The 15,433-nt window shown below is 34.1% G+C and overlaps 1 protein-coding gene across 1 annotated transcript; it reads left to right on the top strand.

The window, feature by feature from the left end:
- Nucleotides 1-6,186: 6,186 nt before the first annotated feature.
- On the top strand, nt 6,187-11,247 carry LOC120356291. The gene is made up of 3 exons (XM_039445208.1): nt 6,187-6,264; nt 7,934-8,020; nt 10,904-11,247. The coding sequence occupies exons 1-3, from the start codon at nt 6,190-6,192 to the stop codon at nt 11,117-11,119; spliced, it is 378 nt and encodes a 125-aa protein (XP_039301142.1). The 5' UTR covers nt 6,187-6,189; the 3' UTR covers nt 11,120-11,247.
- The last annotated feature ends 4,186 nt before the right edge of the window (nt 11,248-15,433 follow it).

The following is a 15,433-nucleotide window of genomic DNA, read 5'->3' on the forward strand; positions in this document are numbered from 1 at the left end:
ATAACATCTTCGAATGTAACATTTATGGAGAAAACCCCAGGACCCTCTATCCTTTAGGGGTATTCCTTCCTCCCCCTTCATACCTCTTGGTTTTGCCCCCCCCCGTAGCAGTTTAGTGAAATGGCGCCACTGCTATCATACCAAGTTTCTGTGAACCAGTTTTATCATTTTACGAAAATAGAGTTGAAGTACGAATGGCTAGAAGTTTTTCTAAATCTTCATCACAAATTGTTCCTTGCTTGATTGAAAATTTAATGTTAATAATTTGTTTGTAATATCGATTTTACAATTTGTTTTTACCAATTTCCACATAAAAGAAACTTTAATCCTATATCACTTAATGAAGTTTGTAAACAGTAATTATAACACTCAACAAGCAAATAATAACTTTGAAAAATTGAATTGAAGATGAATAAACTTTAAATTGAATCGAATTGAATGATGCATGAATAAAATGATTGAAACTACAAGCTGCATACAAACTTGTGCACCACGAGCTAGCGCATTCCGCTTTTTATCAGCTGATTCTAGCTGTATTTGTACAGATACAGGAAGGTAGAGATTTAATAAGCATGGCATCAGCTGAAGGAAAGGGAAACTCGCGTGTTCGTGGCGCTCAAGTCTGTACCCACCTAAATATAGGTTGAAGACTACTACAGTCAAATTTGGAATAATTACTATTACATCAACTATACTAGTAGTTCTGTGAACAGTAGACCTCACGCAGTATTCTCATCCACAAGTACCTGATTGAAACTATAAACCTTATGGAAATACAGCAATAGACTGGCTCCTCCACGCACACATTTGTGTAATCACTTGTCAGCTGATTTATGATGAATAATTATTCTATAGTCTGATTTACACTCTAATATGGCGTATGAAGGAGGATCCTTTTTCCTTTTATATTATACTTAAAATGAAGAATTTCCAAAAACCTTGTATATACGTCGACGCGCAATTAAAAAAGAAACATACCTGTCAAATTTCATGAAAATCTATTGCCGCGTTTCGCCGTAAATGCGCAACATATAAACATTTAAACATTCAAACATTAAGAGCAATGTATAATTCGGAAAAAGGGCTGAAACAGGCACTTCGTTCTAGCGTGTTTCGGACGCTATTTTCCAACCGATAATCATGAAAATGGTACCACATTGTTCAGAAAGATTTGGACATCTGGCGCCGTACCGCCAAATTCCAATTTTCCAACTATAAAATGACTTTAAAATTCGATGAACTTGGAGAAAATTTGGCAAAGTTTGACGTTCAATAGGAAAAAATTGATAAGTGATATCAAAATTTGGCGGTACGGCGCCAGATGTCCAAATCTTTCTGAACAATTTGGTACCATTTTCATGATTATCGGTTGGAAAATAGCGTCCGAAACACGCTAGAACGAAGTACCTGCAAAGAACTCTGAATCGAGAAAGCTTCAATTCCCTACTAGCCTTTCGAAAAAGTGTGGTCGAACTCACTAACACAGTCCCAACTGTGTAACACACTCACACACTCACACACACACACTCACACCGGAGAACCGGAAAACTGGTTTTCGGTTGTCGAAGCAATTGATTGTTTTTGTTCAATGAGATATTGCCTGTCTTCTTGTCTGCGCTATTGTGTTTTATGTTATATACTATATTCATATAATTATGCTCTATTATTCTATATGCTTATACAGTAGTTTGACATCCATATTATTATTTATTCCCATTTCATTTCAATATCACATGAAATTTGTACTATATTCTATTTGTACAGCTATTTTGGAGACATGGTTCATTTTTCTCTCATTGAATTCTTAATTATCCATGTTGGGCCATGCATGGCATTCAAATTCATCCCAAGAACTTTACATGAAACTACCCGGGAAAAATTTAGTTTTGGAGAGATCAAGTTTACATGTTTTTTTCTTATACTGTAATTAGAAAACAACCAATCATTCCTAAATTCTCGAGAAAAAGTAAGTTATTGGATTATATGAATGAATGATAGTTTATGCTTCAACGAAAATTTCTGCAATAAAAAAATACTTTTAGTATACTGCAAGATTTCCAAGATAAGCCAATTCTCTGTTCACTTTTTTTTTATTTTACATTTACTTTCTTTGAAGTGGTAATAGGGTACAAGTATTCAATTGGAAGAAAGGTGAAATGCAAAAACTAATGTACAGTATGACACTGTACATTGTCATTGTCCAGGAGTGGTAACGTTGTGGGTGGGGGGGGTGGGGGTGTGTAATTGCGCAGACTGCGTCCTTGTCATTGTAGCGAGGGGGGGTTTCCATTAGGGTCAATATTGTAACGACTGACGATCTTCTTGTTACTTTCCTTGCCCTACTACCATAGGTAAGGAAAGTATTGCTTTCCAAAAAAATTAAGGTACCCAATTTCAAGTTTTCTATACGTTTCAAGGTCCCCTGAGTCCAAAAACATGATTTTTTGGTGTTGGTCTGTGTGTGTGTGTGTGTGTGTGTGTATGTGTGTGTGTGTGTATGTGTGTATGTCTGTGAACACGATAACTCCATTCCTAATTAACCGATTGACTTGAAATTTTAAACTTAAGGTCCTTATACCATGAGGACCCGACAATAAGAAATTCAATTCAAGATGGCGGAAAAATGGCGGATAATTACTAAAAAACCATGTTTTTCACGATTTTCTCAAAAACGGCTCCAACGATTTTCTTTAAATTTATACCATGGATAGCTATTTATGAGCCCTATCAACTGACATGAGTCTCATTTCTGGGAAAATTGCAGGAGCTGCGTAATATTCTCGAGAAAAATGGCGGATAATTACTGAAAAACCATGTTTTTCACGGTTTTCTCGAAAACGGCTCTAACGATTTTCTTCAAATTTATACCATGGATAGCTATTATTATAAGCCCTATCAACTGACATGAGTCTCATTTCTGGGAAAATTGCAGGAGTTCCGTAATATTTTTGAGAAAAATGGCGGATAATCCCTAAAAAACCATGTTTTTCACGGTTTTCTCGAAAACGGCTCTAACGATTTTCTTCAAATTTATACCATGAATAGCCATTTATAAGCCCTATCAACTGACATGAGTCTCATTTCTGGGAAAATTGCAGGAGTTCCATAATATTTTTGAGAAAAATGGCGGATAATCACTAAAAAACCATGTTTATCACGGTTTTCTCGAAAACGGCTCTAACGATTTTCTTCAAATTTATACCATGGATAGCTATTTATAAGCCCTATCAACTGACATGAGTCTCATTTCTGGGAAAATTGCAGTAGCTCCGTAATATTTTTGAGAAAAATGGCGGATAATCACTAAAAAACCATGTTTTTCACGGTTTTCTCGAAAACTGCTGTAACGGTTTTCTTCAAATTTATTAAATGGATAGCTTTTTATCAGCTCTATCAACTGGCATGATTCTCCTCTCTGGGAAACTAATGGGGGGTCCACCCCATCCTTGAGAAATGGACTTAGTAACCTCCTTCTCGTGCATGAGGTAGGTAGGTAGCGCAGTTCATAAAAATAACACATAGTCGAGATATTTCATCTGTAGAACAGCTGTTTTGACAACTTTAAAAAAATTACGACTAAAAAAATAATCGTATTTCACAATTTACTCTAAGGAAAAAGTACTCTGAAAACAATAATTATATATACACATATACAGAAGTTTGATCGTAGTTTCAAATATGAGCAAGGAAAGTTGTGTGAGTGTACCACACCAGATTTTTGGAATGTTTTCTGAATCGTGCAGAATCACAAATACTTTGCTTCTGAATAAAATTATGCTTATATGAATCATAACTTTTTTTGGGTTTAGGCGCCTGCTGGCGCCTGCGCGGTAGATTCTATTAAATTCATAATTGATCAGAAATGAATTCGATCGTTTATAAAATAGAAAAATAGACAGTTATCAACTGTCCATTGTTCAGTTGTTTACAGGCCGTTGTACATGGTGATCTGCACTTGTTTTGGTGAATCAGGAATTAGGTACTTCTCGTAATATTTGCTACCGTATATTAGGCCAGTTCTGAATCGTGCTAATACAGTCACAAGTACTTGCTTCTGAATAAAACTATGCTATGAATCATTGTAGCGTTATAATATTTAGCGTTGTTGTATGATTTGAATTTTTGTGCCCTGTTAATTATTTATTTATTTATTAGATTACCACAAACAATATAATGATCGGGAAAGAAAAAAACAGGTTATTGCCCAAAACTTTTTCAATTTCCTAATTCAGTTTCAAATTGTGCAAATATTATACATAGGTTATGTCCATTTCAATTTTCTACACCAATCACAATCTGAGAGTATAGATTAGAATAAAACAAACAATTTTAAATTTTGATAGATTGATAGTAAAACTTTTGTAAAAACATGAAAAAACTTTAAATTCACAAAATAAAGAATAAAACCACTTAAATTTGAGCTCGAATATATAACGTTCACCTTAGCTGTATAACAGCTGTTTCATGTTATCATGGATAATAAAAACCAATTTGATTATTATATTATTGGAATCATTTTTTGTTTGTGATTTTCCCTGATAATATACATAAATACATTGAAATATTTGATCCTGTACTCCAAACAATATTATTACTGGAAAAATTAATTCCTATCTAGAATCAAAATAAATATATTTAAATCTCAAGAATGAAGAATCATGATTTTTATTTGTCTATGCATAAACCATTTTATTAACAGCCTTCAGCACTTACTGTATCTATATAATACTAGTCGTCAGGCTCGCTCTGCTCGTCATATCCGTTTAGCCAGACATTTAGTCTGTACCCCCGACTGGATCGTCCTAACATATGATAAAAATGCACAAATGAAAAATGCAGGCGAGCGAAACGAGCCTGCTTCTCTCATTCTCAAGCCCCCTGGCTTGACGGATATGGCGAGCGAAGCAAGCCTGACGGCTAGTAGTAATATAATATTCCCAGGAATAGCTCTGATTGAAGTAGGCAGTACCCAATCAATTTTTCCTCGATAAATCAGGACCTCCTAAATAGGTATTTAGGAGGTACTGGATAAATTGGTATTTAGGAGGTCCTTGATAAATGCATTCAATCCTTCAACTTGGTGCAACCTAACAAAGTCAACTCAACTCAATGCCAATCTGAAAAAATTTTTAATTTAATTACCAGAACAACTGTTTCGAAGAGGAACAGAACAACTGTGATCTCTCTAGATTATAGTTCTATATTAACATATGGTATGGACATTTCAATTATAATTTTAAGATATTGGAATAAGAAGAATATACATGCTAAAAGACGAACTTTAAACCCTTAAAAACTACCCTTAGAGTAAAATATCGCCAAAAGATTTCTTAGTGGGCCTATAAAGGGCCAACTGAACATACCTACCAAATTTGAACGTTTTTGGTCTGGTAGATTTTTAGTTCTGCGAGTGAGTGAGTGAGTAAGTCAGTCAGTGAGTGAGTGCCATTCCGCTTTTATTATATAGATAGTGCACTCATATATTAATGAACTTGTATGTCGATTTAGAAGAATTAGTCAAATGAAGTGTTCTTTGATGACACTGTTGAAGCAATAGAATACCATCTATACCCAGGCTACTCAAAAGCAGATCAGTCTGCTGGAGCAGACTCTCTGTTAGAGCAGCCGCAGAATGAGTAGACAATGCAGTGTATAATAATAATAATAATAATAATGGACTTTTCTAGGAATAGAAGACTGATGTGAGAGTGAGTGCGCGTGTCAATTGTGATAGTGGTGCTACTGAAGTAATGAACTTCTTTCTCTAGAAAGAGAAGACTGATGTGTGAGAGAGCGCATCGATTGAGAGAGAGTAGAGCTATGAAGACCGATGTTTTTGAGCCAGCATGCTTTTTGACTCCGTTCCCCATCTCATCAGTTAAATTTACCTAGTACTACACTTTTTGAACAGCCTTCCTAGACATGCCCCTTAAACACTGCCATTATAACGTGGACATCACTGTAGTTGTACAGTAGTCAATATTGTGTAATCAATAGTAGTCAATATTTGCAGTAGCAGTCTACGGTGTGATTTACAGCATTAAACTTTGGATTCATAATGTGGTCGTATTCGTAGCTTTGGTTTAATAAATATTATTCATGGTGAATATTGGATCATCAGGAATAATCATAAGGAAGAGGGTTTTGAAATGCTTAATAATTGCATTCTGTTTCATTTTTCAGAGGAATATGATTATCCCCAATGTTTGTGCTATCTTCTTCCTACTAGCCGTTTTCTCACAGGCTTCGCATTCGACTGAAATGGTAAGTTAGAGTAACCCATAATTAATTTTATGTTGGTACTCCATAATTCTGACTAGTTTAAATGTTTTTTTTATTGATAGATAGATAGATAGATAGATAAGGATTTTTATTTTTCAATACAAGCATACAATACAAATTGAATACACTAGATACAAGCTCCAACAACATAATTGAAAACTGATACAATCAAATATTCTTAGGCATGGCCGAAGCCGTCAGCCAGAGTTTTTATTGTCTTTATTGTCTTACTGTAATCTGTAAACCTCAATTTCACAAATCAAATGTTTTTTTTTTATTGTATATAATATATTATCATTTCAGTAATGTTAAAACCTCTATTTTTCAATAGCTCAACAACTTCATAGACTCAATTTTTCGGAACAATTAAAATACTGTTCAGTTGGAAATATCAAGTCTAAAGTACCGGTATGAAAGTTTCTATGAATGTGATACGAAGAAAGAATAAGGAGAAGAGAAAGAAGAAGGAATTGACATGGATGGGGAGGACGGAAAGGAGTAGGGAGAGAAAAAACTTTAAGAAAAGAAAAGTAGAAGAAAAACATGTATATTGCCCGCCCATGCTTGCAGACTATTGTAGACTAAAATTGATAATTTCTTTCGTCATTAAATTTACTATATCTATGTCTTGAACTCTATGCAATAAAAAAAACTATTTCCTCAAGTGAAAAGTCGAAGTATTGAATTCACTATGGCCTAGAATTGTGAATCGGACACCAAAAACTGTGGTAGATTAAGCGCACTTGAGCATCAAAAGGAGTATGTTTTCAAGATTCTATGTGAAAAAATGTTTATTTCAGTGAGAAAGCTTGAAAATTGTTTGAAAATTAGAAAATTTTAGAACAATGTTTTTAGTGATTTTTAACAAGTCATCATGATTTTACTACTCGTTAAATAGGAAAAGAGTGAGTATTGGTATCATATAAGATGGAATATCTCAAATATCTTGAACACATTATTTGGCCTAGGGCCACACATTTCTATTTCGGGCTACACACACATCGATTTTTGTTCGTAGTACGATATTATGCCGTCCTTATAATTCTATTGGATTAAACAGATGATTTCAAACAGATTATGTTTGTCAAATTCAGTTTAATCTCATCGAATTCATAAGGACGACAAAATATCGTACGAACAAAAATCGATGTCTGTGTGTGTGCAGGGCTTTACTGCTTGGATGAAGAAATATTCCGAAATCTGAGCATTGTATTGATTAAGCTTATTTTTCGAGAGAAAGAATTATGAAATCATGTTTTTTAAGAATATAGTATTATTTATTATTACTCAAGTTGATTTCATTATCAAATCACGGCAATCCTTCAATACTCAACCCAGTATAACTGATCGCATGCATGCACGCGTGTTGCCTATCCTTAAAAATAAGGGACTTCTCGATTCCGATTAACAATGATCTAGTTTGCCTTCAGATAAAGTTTATTGTCATTCGAATAATGTCTCTAGAATCCAGAACTCAATATCACTATCATGTGATAGAAAACCCCCACAGAAGACCTATTTCGTCAAGTTGCTTTGAATTCTAACATGTTATAATTTTATTGAAATTGTATTAAGTTGATATGCTGCGGCTTCTTTTGAATACTACTTGTAAAGTGGAAATTGATGAGATAAATGGGATTTTGCGTTGCAGACTGAAGAAAAGCATCCAAGTAGAATGAAACGACAATCCTATACCAACAATGATGTGGGAAATGCGTTCATTGACAGCGTATTCAATGTGAGTATTGCTAAGATTTGAAATTTGAAAATTCTGAAACTTCTCTGCTTGATAAAAAGTGTCGTGTATGCTCTTATGATCACTGGGCTATTTTACTGTTACTTTTCTATTTTCTGTATGAATTGTATGAATCATGTGATTTTCCGATGTTTTGGAGCCTACCAAAAACTTCCAGGTACAGTGAATTGATCAAACATTATTATTACTACACACGGACAAGCATTATAAGAATGTGAATACTTGCTGAAAGCCAAAATTCATACCCTTGAAATCAAGTTGAACTATCGCCAAAATATTTCAAGTTCATTGAAATCCACACGCAGTGTTCTCCAGAAATTATGATCGATGATTCGTTAGTTCGGGCCGAAACACACGAGTGTTTTTCCAGACGAGTCGGCATGGCATTACAAGAAGCTCCGATGGCTGATTCTCGATAGGAGATCTTCCTGTCCTGTCGTGCCATGCCAACTTATCTGAAAAATCGCCAAGGACTTGGCGATTTTTAAAAATATCCAAGTCAAGGATATGCATTCTGGCCTCTGTTTCTTATAGAATGATGCCGTATTATAATGGTTCGTATCATAACCGTCGGCATGCTATATTCAACGTACAACTACATTAAGCTTACTGTCTTAATGAAAGCTATTACTCAGAAATCTGTCAGTTCATTTTTTACGAGAATATTTTATCTAATTTGTGGAGTCGTTTATGAATCTATATTATCGATAAACCTTTTTTGGTATGTACATGAACTTTCAGTTGGAAAACCAATTTAATCAGCATTAAACACGCTACTTGAAACCAATTTTCACGTGCTAAGCATAGAGTCATTATGCCTCTCGCTAGAAATTTATAGAGTAAACTATCGGGTATTATATCCTCTTTGCTAGAAGTAATGTGAAAAGTTTGATCCATATATGGCAGATCTTATTACTGAGATTCGCGAAACTGTTTTCTTGAAGAATTATTGACCGAACTTAGTGAGGTCTATGTTTCAACTCGATTTGCTTTTGTCTGTCATGTAAAGCGATTACGGCCAAAAGTGTTGATAGAATTCGATGATATTTGGCAGAAATATTCCTTTTTCAACTGCGCGTCGATGTATACACAAGGTTTTTTGAAATGTTGCATTTCAAAGATAATATGAAAGAAGATGAATTCCTCCATACTCTGATCACTATATATATATATATATATAATATATAAATAATATATATATATATTATAATATATATATATATAGTCTACTTTGAAGATAGGATCAATCAGACTATAGAATTATTCATAATCAATCATCTGACAAGTGAAATGATTTTCATTGAATGCATTACACTGATGTCTGTCCATTTCTATAAGGTATAGGGTTCACTACTTTTATGATGCGTACCCATCAGTATCAATATTCTCACATTTGAAAAACAAATTTAATAGGTGATTGAAAATAAAATAAAAAATGATTAAATGAACTGAATAATGCCGACGAAATATATATTCTTGATTGAAAAAAAAAATAATTTTAAAAATATTTTTATCAGATGGAAAGATTATCACGAAACTGGATAAATCATCATATTAAGGGATACGAGTTCAAACTTGAACTGAGTTTAATAAAATAAGTGAGTTTTGATCTTGAAGAAAACAAATAACATTTTTAAGAGTAAATTATGATTCAACTGTGAATTGTGATTCAACTGAATCAACTAAAACAGGTGACATTAGATACTTTGGATGAGAAAACTGCGGAGGTCTACTGTTCACAGAACTACTAGTTAAGTTTTAGACATCCATCAATATTCAAAGTATACTAATATATAAAGTAGACATCGGAGCATATTTCAATGATCCATAATTCAATCAATGTTGATCATGGTTGACGACATTCGCATGGATAACCAATAATGATACTTATTTTCTTCCTGGATTTTAGCGGCTTTCAGGAAATGTAGAGATGGCACGTTCCCTTTTAAAATACTATTTCCCACTACAGTTACAGTGCAGACCAATCATTCCATCCATCTATAATATTTCATCCCATTGCAAAAACTTTAATGATATATTCAGCGAGGTGAGACCTTCCCGCAAGGACTCCCCACCATCAAAAAGCCATAGCCTACCATTTTACTTACTATCATAAAGAGTATGAAATCCCAACACGTATCTATATCAAATATTTCTAAAAATGTATGAATTCAGGGCTATTTTCTTGTATTTATGAAATAGAATTATAGTACCCTTTAAAATTAATAAAATATTAAAAAACAAGAATACAAATTGTAACGTAACTACTAGTTTCGGTGATGGTTGAAAACCTGACGATGGTGTGATAACCGAAACTAGTATTTACGTTACAATTTGTATTCTCGATTATTAATATTTTATAATTTTTAAGGGTACTATAATTATATTCTATATCAACTAATGTAAACTTATCAAGTTATAAATAATACACTTGAAAAAAGAATAATTAGTTATTAAATTTTTTTAGATCAATAAGTCGAATTAAAACTCTTCTTACTTGAAAGGATATGCGAAGCAGAGAAAAATAGAGATACAGCGGCGGCGATGTTGCCGTGTTGAAGCGGACAGCTTCTGTAGTCTTGAGTGAGTGTTCAAGACCTCATGATAAGCATACCTATTTTTCTGAACGCACTGCTTCTACTGAGTCTGATCGTCAAATTGGAAAACGCGTCTATTACTATGACTGTATTCATCACTGTAATGGCTGATCTGGTCTCCATTTCCCCCCATTTCTCTGCTCCGCATATCCCTTAAAACAAGTTAGATGTTGTTTTAATTCTGCTATAATTATCTCAATTAATCAATAAACCTATTCTATGAAAATGCTAGCCTGTTGAGAAAAGATTGATGCTTGGAACATTGCAGATTCCGATTTCGACGTTGAATGCGGTCGGTCAGCTGATCAAGAACTCGCGGCCGGTCGTTCAGGAGGTGCGACGCCGGGCAGAGCAGCAATACAGCCAATACCAGGAGAACCGACGCAGGACGTCGACCACCGTCCAACATCGACCTGCGTCGTACGACGCCACGACCACGACGCAGAACAGCCGCCGAACTGGCCGCTATTCGGCCCGCTTATGATGGATCAGCCTACCGAATATAGACCGACTCTCTCACATTAATCTACTGTAAATAAGTTTATTGGTTTGAAGAGACATACACTCTCTCACATTAATCTATTGTAAATAAGTTTATTAATTTGAAGAGACGTTTATGATCTTTATCATCGATAAACCTTTTTGGTATGTACATGAACTTTCAGTTGGAAAACCAATTCAATCAGCATTAAACACGCTACTTGAAACCAATTTTCACGTGCTAAGCAGAGTCATTATGCCTCTCGCTAGAACTTTATAGAGTAAGCTATCGGGTATTATATCCTCTTTGCTAGAAGTAATGTGAAAAGTTTGATCCATATATGGCAGATCTTATTACTGAGATTCGCGAAACTGTTTTTCTTGAAGAATTATTGACCGAACTTAGTGAGGTCTATGTTTCAACTCGATTTGCTTTTGTCTGTCATGTAAAGCGATTACGGCCAAAAGTGTTGATAGAATTCGATGATATTTGGCAGAAATATTCCTTTTTCAACTGCGCGTCGATGTATACACAAGGTTTTTTGAAATGTTGCATTTCAAAGATAATATGACAAGAAGATGAATTCCTCCTACTCGATACACTATATATATATATATATTATATATATATCTATATATAATATATATATATATATATAATATATATATATAGTCTACTTTGAAGATAGGATCAATCAGACTATAGAATTATCATAATCAATCATCTGACAAGTGAAATGATTATTCATTGAATGCATTACACTGATGTCTGTCCATTTCTATAAGGTATAGGGTTCACTACTTTTATGATGCGTACCCATCAGTATCAATATTCTCACATTTGAAAAACAATTTAATAGGTGATTGAAAATAAAATAAAAAATGATTAAATGAACTGAATAATGCCGACGAAATATAATATTCTTGATTGAAAAAAAAAATATTTTAAAATATTTTTATCAGATGGAAAGATTATCACGAAACTGGATAAATCATCATATTAAGGGATACGAGTTCAAACTTGAACTGAGTTTAATAAAATAAGTGAGTTTTTGATCTTGAAGAAAACAAATAACATTTTTAAGAGTAAATTATGATTCAACTGTGAATTGTGATTCAACTGAATCAACTAAAACAGGTGACATTAGATACTTGTGGATGAGAAAACTGCGTGAGGTCTACTGTTCACAGAACTACTAGTTAAGTTTTAGACATCCATCAATATTCAAAGTATACCTAATATATAAAGTAGACATCGGAGCATATTTCAATGATCCATAATTCAATCAATGTTGATCATGGTTGACGACATTCGCATGGATAACCATAATGATACTATTTTCTTCCTGGATTTTAGCGGCTTTCAGGAAATGTAGAGATGGCACGTTCCCTTTTAAATACTATTTCCCACTACAGTTACAGTGGCAGACCAATCATTCCATCCATCTATTAATATTTCATCCCATTGCAAAAACTTTAATGATATATTCAGGCGAGGTGAGACCTTCCCGCAAGGGACTCCCCACCATCAAAAAGCCATAGCCTACCATTTTACTTACTATCATAAAGAGTATGAAATCCCAACACGTATCTATATCAAATATTTCTAAAAATGTATGAATTCAGGGCTATTTCCTTGTATTTATGAAATAGAATTATAGTACCCTTTAAAATTAATAAAATATTAAAAAACCAAGATACATTGTAACGTAACTACTAGTTTCGGTGATGGTTGAAAACCTGACGATGGTGTGATAACCGAAACTACGAAACTAGTATTTACGTTACAATTTGTATTCTCGATTATTAATATTTTATTAATTTTTAAGGGTACTATAATATATTCTATATCAACTAATGTAAACTTATCAAGTTATAAATAATAAACCTTGAAAAAAGAATAATTAGTTATTAAATTTTTTTAAATCAATAAGTCGAATTAAAACTCCTTCTTACTTGAAAGGATATGCGGAGCAGAGAAAAATAGAGATACAGCGGCGGCGATGTTGCCGTGTTGAAGCGGACAGCCTTCTGTAGTCTTGAGTGAGTGTTCAAGACCTCATGATAAGCATACCTATTTTTCTGAACGCACTGCTTCTACTGAGTCTGATCGTCAAATTGGAAAACGCGCTTCTTACTATGACTGTATTCATCACTGTAATTGACTGATCTGGTTCTCCATTTCCCCCCATTTCTCTGCTCCGCATAACCCTTAAAACAAGTCAGATGTTGTTTCAATTCTGCTACAATTATCTCAATTAATCAATAACCTATTCTATGAAAATGCTAGCCTGTTGAGAAAAGATTGATGCTTGGAACATTGCAGATTCCGATTTCGACGTTGAATGCGGTCAGGCTCGCTTCGCTCGCCATATCCGTTTGGCCAGACGTTTAGTCTGGACCCCCGACTGGATTGTCCTAACATATGATAAAAATGCCCAAATGAAAAATGCAGGCGAGCGAAGCGAGCCTGCTGATCTCATTCTTGGACGATCCAGTCGGGGGTCCAGGGGGCGGAGCCCCCTGGCTAGACGGATATGGCGAGCGAAGCGAGCCTGACGGCTAGTATTATATATATAGTCTACTTTGAAGATAGGATCAATCAGATTATAGAATTATTCATAATCAATCAGCTGACAAGTGATTATTCATTGCATGCATTACACTGATGTCTGGCCGTGTCCATTTCTTTAAGGTAGGGTTTCAATACTTTTTATGATGCGTGCCCATCAGTATCAACATTCTCACATTTGAAAAACAAATTTAATAGGTTACTGAAAATGAAATGGAAAAATGATTAAATGAACTGAATAATGCCGAAAAAAATTCTTGGTTGAAAAAAATTTTTTTTTAAATAGTTGAGAAATATTTTTATTAGATGGAAAGATTTATCACGAAACTGGATAAATCATCATGTTAAGGGATACAAATTCAAACTTGAACTGAGTTTAATAAAATAAGTGAGTTTTTGGTCTTGGAGAGAACAAATAACATCTTTAAGAGTAAATTTATGATTCAACTGTGAATTGTGATTCAACTGAATCAACTAGAACAGGTGACATCAGATACTTGTGGATGAGAAAACTGCGTGAGGTCTACTGTTCACAGAACTACTAGTTAAAGTTTTAGACATCCATCAATATTCAAAGTATACCTAAGATATAAAGTAGACATCGGAGCAATATTTCAATGATCCATAATTCAATCAATGTTGATCATGGTTGACGACATTCGCATGGATTACCAATAATGATATATACTTATTTTCTTCCTGGATTTTAGCGGCTTTCAGGAAATGTAGAGATGGCACGTTCCCTTTTAAAATACTATTTCCCACTACAGTTACAGTGGCAGACCAATCATTCCATCCATCTATTGATATTTCATCCCAGTACAAATACTTTAATGATATATTCAGGCAAGGTGAGACCTTCCCGCAAGGGACTCGCCAACGATGATATTGAAGAGAAAAATAATTGATTAATAAAATGAAGTAGGCTGAAAGTAGATCAGGGTTATCAAATTTCAGAATAACAGCAGTATGCAGTGGATAATTGAAATAACATGAGTTTATATTATATATATATATATATATATATATATCTATATATATATATATATATATATATATACTATATACATTCGTACTATAAATGGTTTAAAGGTTTATATTGATGGAATGGGTGAGGGATGGTTGTCATGTGATCGTTCTAGGGCGGACAGTTTCAGTCATTTGTTCCAAAATATATTTTCTTAAAGTCAGGTTGAAGCTCGCTCGGCTCTCGATAGACCTGATAGAAACAGGATGTGTATTCCATGCACGACAGGCACTGACAGAAGGATTTTGTGAAAATAGTAGTTCGATGATTAGGTATCCTTAAAGTACTTTCTCCGGTTCTAGTATGTGAAGCATCTATCCTCCTACCTTCAGAGACAAATTGAAATCATCTTTAAAATAGTTCGGATTACCGTATTACAAGATATCTCTAACAAGCTTGACTATTCGAAAAAGCTCTGATCGGGAAGCTTCAATGTTGAACTAGCAATGTGGGCTGGGTGATATGATCATGGCGTTGGAGAGAGTAGACGAAACGTAGACATAATTTTGGCAACGCTGTATTTATCATTCAGAGTGACTTGCATATCGTTAAGAACAGAATTACAATACATTAAATGTGGGAAGATGAGAGATTGAACCAATAATAATTAATGTTTCTAGGGAGGATATCGTGCATTTTCTCAATGCATGCATGCTGAGAATACCTTTTTACAAGTTTTGTTCACTTGTTCTGACCAGTCAAGAGTATTATTCTAACAA

The sequence above is a fragment of the Nilaparvata lugens genome, unplaced genomic scaffold (genome assembly GCF_014356525.2).
Source record: "Nilaparvata lugens isolate BPH unplaced genomic scaffold, ASM1435652v1 scaffold6401, whole genome shotgun sequence".
NCBI classification, from domain to species: Eukaryota; Metazoa; Arthropoda; class Insecta; order Hemiptera; family Delphacidae; genus Nilaparvata; species Nilaparvata lugens.